At 42.9% G+C, this 20126-nt stretch overlaps 1 protein-coding gene across 1 annotated transcript in view; it reads left to right on the top strand.

The window, feature by feature from the left end:
- The window catches only part of LOC306701586 (chloride channel protein 2-like), a gene marked incomplete at both ends in the record, with an annotated part of 111943 nt that extends 93758 nt beyond the window's left edge, over positions 1 to 18185 (top strand). The window contains 8 exons of the mRNA XM_079166942.1: positions 879 to 990; positions 1991 to 2061; positions 2389 to 2463; positions 3954 to 3989; positions 13855 to 13893; positions 14847 to 14951; positions 18001 to 18087; positions 18159 to 18185. Coding sequence (XP_079023068.1) covers positions 879 to 990; positions 1991 to 2061; positions 2389 to 2463; positions 3954 to 3989; positions 13855 to 13893; positions 14847 to 14951; positions 18001 to 18087; positions 18159 to 18185 — 552 coding nt within the window. The remainder of the gene's footprint in view (positions 1 to 878; positions 991 to 1990; positions 2062 to 2388; positions 2464 to 3953; positions 3990 to 13854; positions 13894 to 14846; positions 14952 to 18000; positions 18088 to 18158) is intronic.
- Between the last annotated feature and the right edge of the window lie 1941 nt (positions 18186 to 20126).

Genomic DNA, 20126 nt, shown 5'->3' with positions numbered 1-20126 from the left:
GTAAAATCACTGTTATTGTCAAAGCAGTCTTGTGTCTTTAAAAAGAACACGGATAACGACCGTGCCCTGTCAGGAGGCACTTTTTTAGGGCACGGTAAAGCTGTGAAAATATTCGACATATAGCGTACCCTGATTCCTTTAGGCGTCTAAAATACGTCCACAGCAGTACATCGCTTTGCTCCTGTGCTGGTTCTCCTGTTTGTTTCTCTAAACTCCATCTACTGTAGTAAAACACTGGAGAAATACCTCAAACTATCCAAACTATCCCTTTAAAGATATACACTCTACTGTCACTCACTGAGAGTAAAGAGAAACACTCACTGTACACGAGACCAAACTTCAGACTGAACTAATAAAACATATCGGGAAAGTATTAGAAACTCCAGCTGTTTGATATTAAATGAAAAGATAACTTCAGCCCACTCTATCAGGAATGTTAATGAATTTACAAATGGGCAACTTCAGAGAACTCCAGCGGATTATATATCGAACTAGTTTCTCACATTTGATCTGTGAAACATTTCACGGCTGGAACCAGAATGTTCCCTCCACTTCAGAGAGACGTTATTAACATAACCCAGCAACAACATTTTGTAGGTCATGGAAGTGCCAGCATGGAAAGTCATTGAAGTCATGAAATATTACAATCAAGGCCAAAACACAAGAACCCTTATTTTAGCTCTCGACTCCCGCTGGTTTCTTTCTCTTTTGTTTCTCTTTTCTACTGTTTTCCCCTCTTTTGATTTGCCTCCTTTTCATCACTCCAAGGAAGTACATCCATTTGTCTAATGAGTCCACAGAAAGAGACCGAGGGGTTGATCTCTAAAGCAGTATTGGGGGTTTTGAGTGTATCTCTGTGTGTGTGTGTGTGTGTGCAGATCTCCACTGAGGAGTCCTCCTTCAGCCCGGCTCGTCCAGTCCCTCAGAAGCCCCTCAAACCTGCACTGAAGAGACCCTCTGTGGTGGAGCGACCCCCCGAGATCCCCACCAGTAAGAAACACACACTTACTGAGAGACAGAGAGAGATTCCAAACACCAGACAGATGAGGCAATCAAAAAGGAAAAGAATAGCAGCTTTAATAGATCCTGAAGGAGTGTCTGTAATGGCCTTTCTGTCTCTAAACTCACATCACACTAATTGAACCTCTTATTCACTCTCTCTCTTTGTCTCTGTCGCTCTCTTTGTGTCTCTCGGATGATGAAAAAACTATTTTAGGACTAACTGATTTCCCACTATCTTAATTGGAAAAAGGCCAAAAGAATCTGTTTTTTCCAAATCCTACGGTTGTGCACACATTCCAATGTCTCATTGAGTGCAGGAGCACAAAAGCGAACCACAGAAGAAGAGGAGTCTTGAAGGAGCTCAGTGCAGTTTCATGTGTTGTTTGACTGTTTGTCCATCTTGGTTGTGACTCTCTGACACATTTAGCTGCGTGGCAATGTCAGCTTTTGGTGTAAGAGTGTCGAGCTCTTGTCTTTTGAGGTTTCCTGTGGTGAAGCACTCGGCTCTTTTGTCTTTCTTCAGGTTGCAGTGTAGCAGTAGGTGTCTGACCAACAGTCAAAAAACACCAAAAGATGCAGCATTTAGTTTGTCACATATTGTAAGACAATGAAAAGCAGCAAAAGTGTGTCATTCAGAAGCTGGAACTAGTGCATTTTGGGGTATTTTTGCTTGAAAAATCAATGATCAGACCGGTTAAGCGACCAATGGCGACAGTTTAAGAACTGACTTTGCTTTCAGAGGAGGTTTAGCACTTGTCCTTGCATTTTTGTAAAATAGTATGTAGTAATGAGTTGATTCAATCTCAATGAAGAACAGCTGTTAACATTTCCCAGGAAACATCAAGGTCTTGGTCTTCTCTTGATCCGGCGTTTTGCAGATGATGCAACTGTATTTGTAATGATTCTCTAGATGGGACCAGTGAGATAAGGTCTGCAAACAGAATGCACAAAGAGTATCTAATGGATTGTTTCACTGTCTCTCTTTCAGGCCCTCAAGATAATTCAGGCATTGCTTTAAAGAACCTGTTCTGTGCCAGTCCAGACACAGAAGGCCTCGAGGTAAGGGAGCCCTGTCCTCAAATGCACCAATTCACACCATCACACACACACACACACAGTGGCTCTCATGCTGTTGTTCACACATTGTGCACACCCACACAGTCCTATGCTATCTCTCACATACAGCCCTTCACGCTCTAGAGTACAGTACATCCCACACAGACAAACACATACACAGTATCTCAGTCGGCCTCAATATGAAACCTTTTTCACTTTGTCTCAGCGTTGCATCCTGCGGGGCTTTAAAAAAAAACTTTTTTGCAAAGTCAAAGTCTGACGTTGAGGTTGTTGTTAACGTTGTGTGCTTGTCTCTGGTTGGCCCGTAAGAAAAACAACAACGTGGAGATCCCCACGTCTCCTGAGCTCAGGAGGCCGTCCAAACGGGTCCGGATATCCGTAGTGGTAAGAGCCACCGATCGGGGCTACCCAAATGCCTGGAATCCGCCCGGCAACAGGTTCATCAAGCCAATCAACCGATTTGTCACGCCGCCATTCCATCCCAGGGCTAATCCCCCAATGCCGATGGACTGAGATCTGGGCCAGGCTTAGCCAAAGCCAGTCTGCGCCATCGTGCCCAAAAAGTGTTGAACACCCTCCTCCTCGTGCGACCTGTAACCCCGCCCACTGACCTTTCACTGCCTCTAGTTTCTTACGTGATTGGCTGGGGCTAGGCTCCGTTCATCTTAACCTCTTCTCATTGGTCTAATGGTCAGTTAAGGTTATAGAGAACACTTGACAACTGAAATACCACTACTGCTAATTGGCAATGCTGAACATGTGCTTTCTTAATTGGAACCTTTTAGCCATTCTGTACACTATATAATATATATATATTCTCCTAGTTGTAGAATCAAAATGGTGCTGTAGGAGACAAATGTCTGCACTGAATAACTGTTCAGAAATACAGATAGAATATATGATATAACCATGAAATTGTTTGTTGTTCTCCAAAACAACAAACATTTTCATGGTTTTCATGATTTGATCATCAGAACCCTAACCTCTTGATGTCAGAGTTGTTACTTTTGTAAGCTGTTGCTTGTGTCAGCCACTTTTAAACTCAATGTGGTCGTTCTTAAATCCCAAAGAGCTTCACCGTCTTATTAAATGTAGCTTTTTCTCAAAACTCAAGGACACCCTGAAGAAAGCCATTTTCATCTCCTCAAACTATGCTCAAATTACTGTCAATTTAAAAATCAAGATGTGGTTTCTTTGTGGTCAAGTGGTCTACAAGGACGAGGCTGTTCAACCAAGCATGCTGTGCTGGTCCATCCCCAGCCGTGTCACCCGAGGTGTCCAATCAGTGACGGCCTCTCAGGGCAGGCCTTGTCCCCGGAGTGACCCAAAAACCCATCGCATTTGTCGTAATTGATGAAAGAAACCCCGGTATTCTGTGGGGGTTGAAAGGAACATTGCGTCTGGGTGTGTTCCTCTGTGCGTGCAGCATTGAATACCCAGACAGGAGCCTCATACCTCTTCATTAGCAACAGGCAGCTATTTGAATGACGGCGTTCCAGCAACAGCTCGGATTAAATGATGATGCACGAGAAGTCCTGGGAGGTATTGGGGGGGACGGGGGGGCTGGGACGAGGCCTGCTGTCCAATTACCACCGACCGCATCCCCCTCCAGCAGCGGTGCATGTCAATCAATACAAACAAGCGCCTGATTACAAAATTGGGAAAAATGATTCCACGATACGAGAACATCCAGCGATGCATGACGAATCAAGTGATTTAGTGATCATGCCTTCAGACACATTCACACGTTTGATCTTTGTCCGTTTGTCAGCATCAGCCGTTTATTCACAATCTTGTCTTTTCTCGCATTGAGTTCACAAATCATCATGAGATTGTTTTCCACTCGTCACATATGATGTCATTCCATTCACTAGGAGCCACCTCCCAACTTAAAGAGTTTCCACCATTGGGTGAGCATGTCGTCCACGTTTCTTCTGAACATTTCTGTTTCAATCAAGTTGTTATTAAGTATCAATTGATCTATTGATTCATTGTTTACCGTTCAGACTTTAGCGAAACGTACGTTTTGGTACTATTTTAATCCAGATGCCCTGAGAAGCAAGTGGGGGAAAAAAAATCTGGTGATCTATTTTCAAAGTCTGAAAGAAAGTGTGAAACACAGGATCATCTTTCTAAGTTTCTAATTCTTGTTTTGATCTGAAAAGGGCGGTGAATAGATCTGCCTGGTCAAAGAAATGAGTTTAGCCAGGATGAGTTTCTTTTTATCTGTGAAAACAGGTTTTGGGGGAAAAAAGGTCGGGCAGGTGAACATTTTATTTATTATTTTTTCATTATTGTAATACTCATTCTGACCACAAGAGATGAAAGTGCATCACTTCCCCTTGTTCTAAATGGGACTAAAAGCTTTCTCACACACAACAGATGCACCTTGTGTTAAGAGTGCATTGACCAGTTAAAACTCACCTGGAAGAAAACATGAATCCTTAAAGTCCCGTTCAAAATATGTGGTTTACAAAACATTATTCTGGCAAAAATGTTGCAGTAGAACGAGTTTGGTCAAGATGTGTTCATAGTGATGTGAATTTTCACTCTGCATTATAGCTTCACTAGCTATAGTTTAGCTTAGCTTAGCTCTGTATTCACTCTGAACGCACATTAACAGACGGAATAGTTGGTTTATTTTTTATACAGATGGTGTATTTCCCTTATTTGATTGGCTAAAATATCCATCGTGGTTTCCAGGAGGACAACATTTAGAAAGATAGAAACTGGTAATTCAAACATATTCCCACTAAAGCTAAGTTGCCAGGTCATCACGTTAACAATAGACCTTAATGGAAACGTTTAACTGTCCCCCAACATCCCCTTTAATGTAACTATGACACAGAAACACACACTGCTCTTTCATATTCCAAGTCATCATTGTGTCAGTGTTACTCTATTAGCACAATAAATGATTTATACTTGAGGCAATTAAGGAGCTCAATTAGTTTCACATGTCAGTGACGATCATTGAAGTCTGTACACAGTTTTAATCATTCACAAGCACAGAGCGGTGAACGGATCGTTCGTCAGCGATCGCTCCGAGCAGCAAACCCGTCGAATACAGCTGACAAATTACACTGTGAAGTCCTGATCGTGTTGAGAAGTAAGGAAGAAAAACACTTGCACTGCTCCTGCCCAAATTTAACAAAGAAATGCTACCAAAGTTCAGCATGTTGGTTCCTTAATGCTATTCATGCTGCACAATTTAGAGCAGGAGTTAGATTTGCCTTGAGAAACTCAACAAAAAGTACAAAATTAGAAACAGAGGCGGTGCGCTGGGAGGGTTTTTCTTTCATTCGGTGGTAAAATGTGATTCCTCAGGCGTTTATTTCACACCATGACACCACAGTGGAGTAACTAAATCACCTTTCTTCAACTGCAGTAATGGAAAAAATATGAATCAAAACCAAATGTACTGGTTTCACACGTTTACAGCGGTACTCTTTACGTGGTGCGTTTGTTTTTTGAGGCGATGTCCGCAGCACGTTTAATTTGCACTCAGTTAACAATCGCATTGATCGTCCCGATGGGGCGCTACATTAAAGGTCGGCATCTCCAAACTCTTTTCAAAAGGCCGTAACTGTTACACAACAGTTTTCATTTGAGTTGAAATTTTAAAAAGCCTAAAGCCATCTTGTTATTGATTCAGTGCAGCGTGCCGCATTAGTGCTGTCAATCCATAAACATGTTTCATTAAGCCTGTTAGCTAGTCGGCACAGTACAGCGAGGGTTCAGGGACATCCAAGAGTCCTGACAGAGCAGATATACACAGAAAGAATCTAATAATATCCGTAATCTCAGTAATTAAGTGCCATGTCGTTTCTTTTTAATAGGGATTTCTTGTCTCCACACCTTTTTCCTTCCTCATAGGAAACAATGATTTAGGCTGCAGTGGACGTTATCAATAACAGCTATGAGAGCAAATTTATTAGGGCCATCTACGTTATCTATTCAACACAGAGGCCCATTTAGTTGGAGAGTAAAATGGAATGAGATGCAGTCACATACATGCAGTTTCACAAGAAGCGTTCTGTCTTTCAACAGGCTCAATCCAAACGTCATGAGACAACTGTACAACTTACTACTACTAATCTATTTTAACTAGTGAAGTGCCCGTTGTGGGGTGTGACTGTTCGGACCGGGCCCATGGAAGTACCAGGGGGGCACCCTCCGGTTCTGCCGAGTGAAACCAAAGCTTCATGTGTTAAAGCTGCATTCTCTCTAATGTCCACCAGGGGGCGACTCCTCTGGTTGTATAGAAGTCTATGAGAAAATGACTCTACTTCTCTCTTGATTTATTACCTCAGTAAACATTGTAAACATGAGTTTATGGTCTCAATCTCTAGTTTCAAGTCTTCTTCAATACAGCATGATGTTCATTTAGTAAATGATGGTCCATTTAGAGTCAAACAGACCATAAAGCAGGGGATGCTTTAGGGCGGGGCTTACTGTGATTGACAGGTCTCTACGTCGCTCCTCCGCATTCTAAATATGGTCACTTCTGTTCATTGGTGGTCAAAAAAACAACATGGCGACTGCCGTAATCCAACATGGCGACGGCAAAATCGTTATAGTCAAGGCCTCAAAACGTCAGTCCACAAACCAATGAGTGACGTCACGATGACTATGTTCACTTCTTATACTCAGTCTATGGGAAGAACTGCTCCAAGGTCAAGAAGAGTTTGGTTGTAACGTTAGAATATCCCGCATTGAGCAGCTAAAGTGTTGTGCTGACAAATGGCGTGCTATAGAGAGGCTGTATTGTTATTTATTTATGATACATCTTGAGCTGAAGCTGATTTTAAACACTAACAAAAAACCATATACTGTGTTGGTGACATAACTAGATCAGACTTTATTGCAGTCACACACTTATTCATTTATGTACCACTCATACGTCCCCCCCCCCCCCCCCCCCCCCTTTATCAAACTTGTTTTTAATAAGAAAGAAACACAATATATTTCATATTAAGCATGTGAGGAACAAATTGATCTCCTAAAACAGTTGAAATGAGAGCTGCATTATGAATGTAGACGGTTTTATTTCAGCTCTTTTATCCCCTGCATGTACTGGAACTTCTCTTCCTTTACTTCCTGGGATGAAATCTGTTTCTATTCTGTTTTTGTTCTTTTTTTTTTTTTTTTAAATAGTGTTCATCATTAATTGATGGACACCAGTCAAGTTTCCGCTGGCCCCTCATCTGCCACTGCTGGTTGTAATTTAATAAGGTACAGTGATTCGTTAAGTGTGCCCGTGAGGAGCACACTGTATGGTCAGTGCCCAGACAGATGGCGCATTAGTGGCGCAGTGAATTTTTGGGATGTGTTAAGTGGGCCTAGAGGCATGTTAGTCATTATTGCCTTTGCAGTGAGCTAATTAGTAATGAACCCCTGTAGCATTGTGCATTTACAGTGCGCTACGCCTGTGGGCTTGTTTCCCCCGTCATCAGGAATTATTATGAACAATCGGCAGAGTATTCATGTATTCATGCATGTGGCAGAGCATCGAGGCTCTCGTCGGCCCGAGTAGGAATACGGACGAACAAATGGTTCATTTTTTCTTTTCCTCCCGAGACTTCTGAGTAACACCCTCAGAAATCAAGTTATCACTCCTCCCTTTTCTTCCAGCTCCACTCTCACAGTTCTCCTTCCATTCTTTGTTTTTTGGCTTTTGGTTTAATCTCTGCAGCTCTGCTTCGTTGCTCTTCGTCCAGCTTTTACGACTTTTCCAAAGCCCTCCTCCCCTTTCTGTGTCTCTGTCATCTGTCCACCTCCCCCCCCTTCCTCTCCTTCCATCTAGACTGAAATATTGATGCAGGGTAAATGACATCAGTATAGTCGGTTGCAGAGAAATGATGCCACCCAGTCTCTCGGTCTCTCCTGGCTGTTTTTCTCATTATTTTCCCCCGTTCTTGCGTCTTCGTAGTGCCTTCATGCTTTATTTATCATGATTTGTGGGCTCTCGCCTCTCCCTCTTTATTTCTTTGAGTTCTTCTTTCTCTGTTGTTTCATTAGATCGTTGAGGAATGTGTGTCTTTCTTGACATACACACTTACATAGGAATATGCACGAACACACATGACGCAAGAGAGAAAAGACGAGTTGCATTAAAGTCTTTGTTGCCTTAACAATGTGAGAAAATTAGAAAGAGGCCCAGGGGAGTGAAGAAACTAGTTGAAACCTTGTTTTTTATGGAATAGATGGATATGACTTCAGAAGGATTTCATCTCGTCAATCCGTCATTGACTTTGTTGTTTTTGTCCTGCGTTAATATGAAAGATAACGGCAGAATTTTACAATTATCTGTGACGCAGGGAGATAATGAGCCAAGTCGCTGTGACATCTGGAGACTCGTCTGCCGAAGACAATTACACACATTTCAGTGTTGTTGGCATCACCAGCTGCACACAATGTCGAGACATTACATGTTTAAATGGCTAATGTGCAGCTTAGAAGGAAGTGCAATGTCTTTCTTTCCATTGTTCAGAACACAAAATGTATATTTGTGTCATCGGCGTAGAAATGCACACGTTTTTAGCAAGTTCAAAATTAGCTTCGTTGTAGCGTACGTGTTTACGAAGTGTACATTCACACATCACTCCATTAACACAGATTACACAAACTAGTCCCTGCAAGTGGTTGTTGTTAAATATTCACACCTAGTAGCTGTGTGAACTAAACCAACTGATACAACTAGCGTTAGCTTGCTAAACCCATTTAGCGTGAGTTAAGAGATAACGGAATATTTTCGTAAGTTATGACCACCTGACTTTTTGTCAAAATGCTGGTTAATTATGAAGTAAAAATAACCCATATACTTTAAATAAGAAAACTTATTGTCAGCAACTAATTACCATATTTCTCACTCATTCAGTATTACATGAATACTACCAAGTTGCTCGCATTTATAAACAAGCCAACGTCTGGATTTATAGTTATATATGCATCATTTGGCTCAGATTATTAATTTCGGATGTTATTTTACAGTTTAACTCTGTTAAAATAATCAATTGCTTTTGATTGGACACCACAAACGTTTCCAAGCAACCGTTTTGACCAAAACAAAAGTCTATACCAACTAAGACATTCTTTACGTTTTTAATGGTGCAACCCAATTGGGTAAATCATTAGTTTGACACTAGTATATCAGTATATCAGGAGTGACACACAAACTTCATGGTGCACCCCTTTAGTTGAGGAAGTCTTTAACTGCATCTTTTATTGGGAGACGTGGGATCCAGTGTTTTTGGAGCTTGACTCATATTAAGGACAAAGAATCGGGATATCTTGGCCTCTGCCGCTTTATTATCTTTTTTAATGTGCCTCTTGTGAGTCCGCTGACATATAGAAGTGCAATCCGAAATTGCGTGGATTAACGAGTAGCTGATGCATTTAATCCAGATGAGATCAACTAAAGGCAGCACTTAACTTAAGTGAAGAACAAAACCGGGCTCAGAAGAAGAACATCTGTAGTCTCCAGAGCGTCACAAAAGAGCCTGCGTTAGAAATTAGACTCCAGACTCCAACTCGGTGTTCAAGACGATTGAACAGGATAGAATAATCTAAAATACCGTGCTTAGTTCTGAAAGGATGAGTAATGCTGGGTTTCAACAGTTTGCTAATAGAGTAACAGAAGATTGAGTGTCGCGGTGATCTCTATCTGACTGAAAAAAGCCCGTATTCATAAAATGGAAAGACGACATTATAGGACACTTTATTTCAAGACCTATATAGCAAGAAAGGTTGTTTTTTTTCAGAGATTATTAAGATTCTTGGGGTCAAGTGTTAGAACTTTCAGAGTAAGTTCAGTGAAAGCAAGTTATTAAGTTGTAGAACAAAGTCAACGGACTCCATTAAAAATGTCCTTTAGTTCTCTGGCATGAGGAATATTCAGGGGACAGGATGAAGTTTTCATTTCCTGAATCATTTCAGAACAACACAGAAGAGATATACAGGAGACAGAAGTTATCCGGAGAAGATGAGTGTGAAGTACTGACGGTAATTAGTTTTTTCGTGAATCGATTTGTTGCTCGATATCAGTTTCTTTGAGGGCGAGGAATCCGTCGCAGGTTTGACACCATCAGTGGAAGGACACGCAACGTTATGAAGACCGTTGGGTGGTTTTCACTCCGATATTTGTTTCCAAGGTGCAGCCGAGGATCTTTTGTGAGTTTCCCCAAACAATACGGGCGGTCACTAACCCAACGCGATGGGTCGTTAAGACTAATTACCATTTCACAACTTGGTTAAGACCGTTTCACAGCGCACCATTATTGCCCCGCAACGCTGTCGTTTGCACAAAGTCATTAACGACGTTATTTCACAATTGCGTTAAGACTGTAATCTAATCAGATGCACAAACGAGGCAGTAATAGAATTTAAAGGCAATGAGTAAAGAGAGCATCAGCAGCACGGAAATCTGCAGTTAAATTGCCTGCACATGAGTGATTCGTAATTATTGCTGCAATCTTTCCCTTTTGCACCATTTAGTGCGGCGCAGTTAGAGAAACCAACAGACACCGCGACACTGAGAGATGAGCTCGATGGTTGTCTTATCTACACAGACACTGCAGAGTTTCAGAGCCTCGTCCATAACGGTTCATCTTGAGATCATCTGTGTTATTAACGCTCATATTGATAACAGGAATGCTCATCACCTTTTTGGATGTGGTGATAAATTCACATGTGCTTTGACTGCAAATTGATATTGTTGGGATCCAATAATATCAGCCAACCAATATACCAGCCGGGCTCCATTATGTAAACATGTTCATGGTTATAAATATAAATCACAGGTTGTGCTCCTCCATGCAATGTCTTCAATGTAAACAGTTGGTGCTACTTTTTACCAATGCCACAGATGTGCATGGTTCCCAGAGGATAAATCCTACTGACTTTGGTGATCCCGTGACTTTTCCAAGAGTTTCACGTTTGTGGATCTGAGGAAAATATCTTGGCTTTCACATATTCATGTTCCCTTTAGGATACATTCTCGATGAATGTCAAACTTTTCACTTGATGCATTTGCACCAAAAGTTGTACAGATATTCATAGTTTCCAGTCGATGTATTCTAATTAAGGACCTGGCTTTTCCTTATCTCAAAAACTGCCTGATTGGTTATCCATGAAATCTCGTGACAGACATTCATGGTTCCCAGTTGATGAATTGTATAAACGTCGATCCTTTCATCGATGCTGTCGTCAGGTCAAAGATCGTGGTTCAGTTTATGACCAAAAACCTGCTAAACTAATGACAGCCCCATCAGCTTTGCATGTTTTGCCATGTTAGCTTAAACATTAGCATGCTAGCATCACCATTGTGAGCATGTTAGCATGCTGATGTTAGCATTTAGCTGTGCCTAAATACAGCCTTACAGAGCAGCAGGCATGGCTCTTGGCTCTTACGTCTTGTTAAGGAAACTTTTTCTTCATTTCACCTTGTTTAGTGTGTTAAAGAAATAGTCTCAAAAACAATTTATTCTTACCCTAACCCGAACCAATCTCACTCCTCATGCCTAAACCAGGCAGCGAGTACAGTACAGTAGCACGCTTTGTGATTTAGCAACCAGGACATTGGTTTTTGGATAAACACGTTGCTTTTGAGGTTTTTTTAAATGCCGTTTATAAATTATTTTGCAGCACAAGTCAAATGTATTCAGAAAAGCTGTTGGAGCCTTTGTAAAAGTTGGACATGGGATTTCTGAATATTGACACCAGCCTCTCGGTAATCTACTTTTTTGTGTGTTTGTAGTCGGTGTATGAGTCCTTCTGTGGTCAGCACTTGTGAAGGCGTTTATGTGAATGCTGTGCAAGAAGCAATCCTGCTTTGTACTCACTTCCATTGTGTTAGGGTGGCAGCAGAAACTCACAACCCGGCTACAAGAGATTGAAACCTTTAAAGCAGATTTAGGATTTAGATTAGCAGACGAAGATGCTAAGCCTTCCCCTTCAGCAAAAATGGAAAGTGTAAAGACAGCCAATGGGCTGAAAGGGGAAGTATCCTGGAGGGGAGGCTCCTTTTTTAATCCAGTCAATCAACTGTTTTCATTATACACAGTACTTTAGTCTACAGAGTGTGTGTGTGCATGATACAGCAGTCTTTGTGTGTGTCCCCCGCTGACCTAGTCTTGGATGTTTGCCACTGATTGGGCGATTGGCTTGTGGATGAAAGGAAAGGAAAGGAAAGGAAAGGAAAGATGGATTGCTGCAGGAGGGAGGGAGGGAGGGAAAGGAAGAGCGGCGGCCCTCTCTAATCTTTGTCTGGTCAGGGAAACAGCGCAGCAAGCAAGACAGCTTCATCGGCCTATTGTCAGCACTCTGGAGCCTCTCGCATGCCTCTGCACCCACACACACACACACACACACACACACACACACACACACACACACACACACGTTCAAATCTCATTTGAATATGCCCACACGGTCGCTCTGATTTCACTGTCAGTCGCTTGCAGACTCACAAAGTTGACTCTCCCACTTCCCATATACACACACACACACACACACACACACACACACACACACACACACACACACACACACACACACACACACACACTTCTGCCTTAACTCATGTATCCAGAAGCAGAGATTTGCTCTCTTAATAGAACTGCTAATCTCTCTGAAAGCACCTATTTTGCATTCACAGTCCAACCTCTCTTCTTCTTCTTCTTCTTCTTCTTCTTCTTCTGCAAACACACACACACACACACACACACACTGAAGTGATTTGATCTCTCCATTTGTCTTTAGTTTACATTTTACCCCTGGAACTCCAGCGCGTCTTGACGACATTCAGAGTGCCCTTGTGACGAGCAGAACGATCAGTGAGACAGCAGAGATAAAGTGCCGTGTGTGTGTGTGTGTGTGTGTGTGCTGTCTCATCAACTCCAGGCACGTCTGGCCTCTGCTTGCATAATGCTACAGTAGGGCACATCTTTCTACCCTGAAGCAACAGTTGCTCGGGTTGCCGACAGGTCGGCCACCGCAGCGATGAGGATAGATGAGCTAAGGGCTCCCATCAGCCCCTGGGTCTCTCTCTCTCTCTCTCTCTCTCTCTCTCTCCCTTTAACACACACACATACATGTTCTCCTGCTTTCAATCCTGAGAAAGTAAACACCTGCACTCAAGCACATGACTAAACACTTTGAAATCATATTTCACAGCTCATCAAACACACACACAGAGCCGAATGCACACACCCTGCGGTAACGTTCTCACACACACACACACACACACACACACACAGTTGTTTATTTCATCCCTCAGCTTCTCTACAGTATCCTCAGTGCTCCGCCGCAAAGCACGGGGTTTTGCTGGTTCGACTCCAGCTTGTCGAACGGCGTCTGCCTGTCAGTCATGAGCCGTGGGCTCCGAGCGCGCCACAGATCCATCATTATAATGATCATCTGCTCTGGCATCTCATACATCACATCCCCCGCACTCATTAAATGTACTGTAGTCGCTCCTTTAGTCACACATCCCGTTTCTGTCCATCTGTCTCAAGGCGGCGGCGCTGTATCGCACTCATGATGTGATGCATGGCCGATTGTGTGTTGTCAATATGTCATCTCACAGCTGAAAAGTACGTATAGATGTTTATTGAGATAATAACCAGCTGGACACCGTTGTGTATCTACGACTTTTCTTTTACAGCTCGTGTATTCGTGCACTTTGTGTTTTCATCATTTCACCGTGTTTAGTGTGTTCACTGATCGTCTTTGTGTTCTGTGCCTGACTGCTTTTCTGTCGCTTCTTGTCTACAGGACGACGTAGACGTGGAGGATGACATGACTATTAGAGAGGTAAGACGTCACACAACATGAACACACACAACTTACAACCAGGCGGCAACCTCCGGTTCTGCCGAGTGAAGCCGATGCAGAAGTCTCTTAAACCTGCATTCTCTCTCGTGTCCACCAGGGGGCGACTCCTCTGGTTGTATAGAAGTCTATGAGAAAATGACTCTACTTCTCTCTTGATTTATTACCTCAGTAAACATTGTAAACATGAGTTTATGGTCTCAGTCTCAACATTCATTGTTGGTTTCAGTCGACATGAAAACATAGAATATGAGCAGCGTTGCCCTTTAAATCAGCTGTCAAATACATCGGACTCTTACATGCGCGTCAGTGTTTGTCTCACTGGAATCTTACACCTGATGACATCACAGCCATGACAGACCTGGCTTTTTTCCCCGATTCCCTCAATATCCACCAGACGGGCTGATTACCCTGGAGTCTTGTATTTTTGGATATGACATCATTCATAATTCATCCATCAACAGCACTCTCTCATTTCCTCTCTGTCAGCCACACATTCCTCTCTTTCTCCCTCCGTCCCCCCTCTCTTCTCTGTGTCATCGTTCACCTCTCGTACGTCTGCCGCGCCGTTGCTTCTCGCTACGTCTCCCTCTCCTTGTTCACCGTTCACCTTACTTTCGCTTCCGTTGTCGTTAGGCCCGGTATGATTTATAGAGTCGTTCAGCGCGGTGCCCGGCCCATTGATTGTCTATCAGAGGGAGGTGATTTGTCAGAATACTCTGTATGTTTGACGCCTGCTGATTAGTGACAGACACCAGGCATGAAGACGTCTTCTGTTAACAGCTTCTGTTCGCACGCTGTCGCTCCCAAGTTTTAAAGTAAAAAAAAAATTAAAGTTTTGTCAACAAAGTCCGGCTGTAGCGGTAAACCTGGAGATTAAAGTCGAGAGAGTTTTCATCTTCCTCGGTGATGTTTGTCTCTCGTGTTTTTTGCAGATTGCAGAGTGGGAGGAGCAGCAGCTTGATGAGCAGGTCAACTTCAGCAACTGCAAGATCGACCCCGCCCCTTTCCAGCTGGTGGAGCGCACGTCGCTGCATAAGGTCTGATTGCGAATACAGCTGTTGGTGTGTGTGTGTGTGTGTGTGTGTGTGTGTGTGTGTGTGTGTGTGTGTGTGTGTGTGTGAGTGGTGTGTGTGTGTGTGTGTGTGTGTGTCCTGGTGCACAACAAGTGCTTAAATTATGGGAATCATTGCAGCAGCACTTGATTGGTTTAGGGAACGCATATTTATTTTGTATTTCTCAAGCGATTCAAAGTGCTGTATACAACATATAAAAGGCATTTAGACAATATTTAAAAGAAACAAAAGCTGATATATATTTGAAAATAGTGAAATATAATCAAAGATCAAACCAACAAAAAAAAATCAAAACAAAGAAAATTGTAGACAAGTCTTACAATAAATTAAAGACAGTAAAAAACCCATTTTATATACATAATAATATGTGAAAGGTCAGGTTTCAGTCACACTAAGCTCCAAGATGAAGTCATGTTTGCTTCCAGTCTTTATCACAGTTGATGAGTATTAAAACAGAACACAGCAGCCCTAACTGTACGTGAGTCACTCAACGAGTCTAAAGAATGACTTCATGTCATCATCACGATCCCCCGACACAAACAGAAGCACAGAGGAACACACGTTACCCTACGGAGGGAAGGAGTGAAAGCGCTGTATAAGGAATCTTTAATGCCCATTTTGATTTAGTTTTCTCACTGCGGCATCCTGAAAGCACACACACACACACACACACACACACACGCACATATTTCTATGTTGAAAGACCTCACTTCCTACCAAGCACACACACACACACACACACACCGACTCTCTCTGGCTTGCCAGCAGCTGTGGCAGCGCCATAATGTCCCATCTCTCTCTCTCTCTCTCTCTCTCTCTCTCTCTCTCTCTCTCTCTCTCTCTCTCTCTCTCTCTCTCTCTCTCTCTCTCTCTCTCTCTCTCTCTCTCTCTCTCTCTCTCTCTCTCTCTCCCTCCTCCTCCTCCGGGCTCTGCGTGAATACTCTTTAAACATTTAAGAGGGATCCTGCACCAATCCATCTCGCTCCCCTCCCTCCACTGCACACTGCCAAAAGCCAATACCACGCACAATCTCCTCCAGCATATTAAACACCGCTCGCCACCGCTGTGTGTGTGTGTGTGTGTGTGTGTGTGTGTGTGTGTGTGTGTGTGTGTGCTCTCTACACATTGTCCTGTTTTCTTGCTCAGTCTCTGGATCTGGCTACCATTCATCTCATGCTTGTTGTTCTTCTTCTTCTTTTTGTTCTAGTTTTTCTTCTTCTTCTTCTTCTTCTTCTTCTTCTTCTTCTTCTTCTTCTTCTTCTTCTTCTTCTTCTTCTTCTTCTTCCTCTTCTTCTTCTTCACTAATTAACACATTATATCTCTTGTTTAAAACTCACTGCATGAATGAGATGTTACAAATGGTAGTTGGTGAGCTCCAGAGAACTCTTCCTCTAAACATTGCTGTGAGCGCCACATCAAATCTGTCCATTTACCTCCATTGTAACTCAATATATTCACCACAAGAAAAACTGAAAATCTGTGGCCAGTTCAATGTTCATTAACTGGCCTCCTGTCACAGATGATCGGTTGATGCTGAAATGCCATTTGAAGCCCTTTTAATCAGTGAATTCCATCTTAAATAGACGTGAATGTGCTGAGCGGGAGGTGAGCTGACGCTCGTCTCCAGAGGTGCTGCTGTATCCTCCTGTGGGGGAAACTCTTTGACGGATTACATTACGACCGGCCCGGGACTAAAAAAAAAAATCACTTAACAATCGTTTTCTTGGCACAGCTTCCGTTTGCTTGGATCAATTTCAGATTTCCCAAATGTCCATTCTGGCAAAGCGAGAAGTCTCATTAAACACTCAAAGGTCCAGAACAAACAAAGTCCAGTCCGGCATTAATCCTGCGACCTTTCTAACCTCTCGCTCGTTTTGATTTGACCCTCCTCTGCTGTAGCTTTAATGGTGGCGCTGAGATGAAACTTTAATGATCCCCGTGGGGGAGAGTGAGTTATCGCAACAGCCGATACAGAACTGACACGGTGGAGCAGAGCGTATAAACGGAGCCAAACAGGCTCATGGAAACATGCAAAACACACATTTCAAAGATAAAACAAATTAAAGATGTGATAACAGAAACATGTCACGACAAAGTCCGTGTTCACAGAACATCTGAGCTCCGCTGTTTTAGCTGTTTGGTCTGCATAGAAATGTATCGAGTTAAGAATACATAATATAAGGATATTGAACACATTACAACAGTGTTATTTAACAGGAAAAGGTAACTTTAGCTGTGTAAATGATGACATTGACTTCCACTCTATTAGGAATTGATCGAGACGCTTTAACATCTTCAACCTGCGTTTGACCCCGTTCATGAGACCGCTGTCACGGGTTAATGTGTCGAAACCATTAGGAAACATATAATAATAATAATAACTTTATCTATACAGCACCTTTTAAAAACAGAGTTTACAAAGTGCTTTGACGGACACAGCGAGCAACATGACAACAGAAAGCTCAACAGAAGCGAGACACACTGAGGTCAAATCTACATCCTGATGCATATCAGTTGTTTTTAAGAAGTGATTAAAAAGAGATTACTGATTCTATCTCCTCAGACGTTCCATACGACATACGATTACAAATTAGTAAAGTTGTGCTTCAGTTCCAGTAACACAGGCAGCAGCATGAAGAGAGATTCTGGTTCCATCACAATGTTCATCAAACCTTCCTGGAACGAGAACTGTTGGCGTTAAGATACAAAACACGCTCGCATCGTTGTTACATGAGTATTATTTCAGCTCCGCTATCTAGTAAAACCAGTATAAGCTGGTATTGAACAATTCAATAGTTTCTGTTGTTTTTTCTGTTTCACACTGAGCAGCTGGAACGCCTCCACATAATCAATCCGTCGCCATCAAACTTGTCAACGTTGAATAATTGAAGTCGGCGGTGCATTTGCCTCAACCGAGCCTCATTTTCTATTTAAAGTAGGAGCAGCGCAGCGTTTGTCTTTCTTTAGTGTTTCACTGATTGTTCCCGGACACTTTTCTTTCCCTCCCTTACAGACACACACCATCTTCTCCCTGCTGGGCCTCGACCACGCCTACGTCACCAGCATCGGGCGCCTCATCGGCGTGGTGTCCCTCAAAGAGGTAGGAGTCTCGTCACCAGTCCTTTTTCTTTTGTGTCTTTTGTGTCTTTTCTTTTGTGTCTTTTCTCGTAGTTGCCGTGCATATTGTCTCTTCAGTGAATGTAGCGGTTTCATACCGTGTGCGTCTTAAACTCAGGATCCACTTCATGTTCTCCTCTTAAAGTCGTGACTACCATCGTTTACACAGGATGCAAATTCTCTGCTTTCATAATTGTGAAATCACTGTCAGTATCTCCAGGGCTGCTCCACACACACACACACACACACACACACACACACAGACACACACACACACACACACACACACACACACACACACTAAGGGTTCCTCCTCCCTCTGCCTGTTATGCACTGTGACAGACTAAAGGCTGCTAAATATTGCTGTCTCTATCTATTGTCTCTCTTGTCTCCCCTCTGCCCCCCCCCCCCTCCCCCTCTTTCCATCTCTCTCCTGCCTCACAAACAACTGAAAAATAACCCTCTGCTCTTTGTGAATTGGCCAGGAAGTGGTGGTGAGAGGATTGTTGCTAAGTGCGTGGCTGCTTGCCTGTCCCTGACATTTAGGCTTTTTTGTTCTACGTTCCACCAGCAGACAAAAAAAAACAACACAAACCCAGCCGTGGCAGATAAAGCCCAGCCTCCGCCTTGTCTGTCTCACGGACACGCTGTTATATCACAGCCTCGCTGGTCCATACGGACCGGAGGAAATCGCTTATATTTCCACCCCGCAGCATGCAGACGCTGTTGTTTTCAGTGCAGGATCTGTAGCACCCGGACCTTCACCCGATCACCCAAATTACAAACAGAGAACTCCATAATAGAGGAGCAGAGAAAGGACAGAGATGTGAGGAAAAAGACTTTCTCACATCTCCAATGTGTTGACAAGAACTAACAACGATGATCCATAAAGTAGAACTTATTTTAAAAGTGTAGAAAATACACTAGAGGCCATATAAACCCAATGACTTCACAAGGTGGTCGTCTTTTCCTTTCTCGATGAACCAAAGCAGGTCGCACCTCGTTGCCTCCACAGGGAGACGGAAGAAGGCGGCTGGGAAGTCAGCTGCTAAATAAACGCTACATCAGGGGTTCACCAATAGGCGGACCGCGGTCCGGGTCTGGACCCAGACGCCGCTGTATCCGGACCCTGGACCTAAAACCGACAGATAGCTGAGAATTATTACATTTTGACGGAGCGCTTCTATTTTAACCGGCGCAGCTTTTCCAGCTTTTACGCCACTCGTAACCAGGAAACACACCGACCAATCACATGCGTTTATAAATCACATCACGTGCTGCTACTCAGCCAATCAAATGTGTGTATTCTGATAAACTTCTTCACTCGTGTGAGATTTATACACACACACACACACAGATAAAAGTCAGATAAAAGTAGTATAAAAACAGTTCAAATAGTTCAGAAGTAATGGATAGATGGTTGAAATAGTTCAGCATTAGGACACTTTCAAGAAATTCTTTTTAATGAACAGACAGAAGAAAGTGTTTGATGACAGAAGGACTTTCTATAAATCGGTTCTCGTGTTTGGACAAATCTTTTTCTGTTCTGATAACATCTGAAGGAAATATCCATGTGTGGTCACAGTTCACCCACATGTTGCAGATCGATACAGTTCAACATTGTAAGTTCTGTAGTTGGTGTTTCGTTAAACCACCAAAATGCTTTCCAACCTTCCATCATTGGTGCTCGCGTCTTATTGGCTGTGGCTGCACATTCTTAATCGAGGCTCACTTCCTGTTATCACATCTGCAAAGAAAGTGTCGTGGTCATTTAGCTTGGTATTACTATAATAATAATAATATTATTATTGGTATTACCTAAACATCTCAGCCACTTTGCATTTTGTCCTGTGACAGCAGCAGGTCTCGCCCCGTGACCGGACATTCTTTCATCTACCTCCAGTTCTGCAGTGCGTAGGTGGCGAGGCGGAGCCGCGGAGGTTAATAAATGTGCAGCCGTTTCTCTTCTCCTACTTTCTGTGAAATGTTTCAGCAAACAGCAGCATAAGTCAACGTCACTCC

This window comes from Pholis gunnellus, assembly GCF_910591455.1.
Source record: "Pholis gunnellus genome assembly, chromosome: 9".
Lineage (NCBI taxonomy): Eukaryota > Metazoa > Chordata > Actinopteri > Perciformes > Pholidae > Pholis > Pholis gunnellus.
The sequence above is the reverse complement of the archived record's forward strand: the minus strand, read 5'-3'. Positions and strand labels throughout refer to the sequence as shown.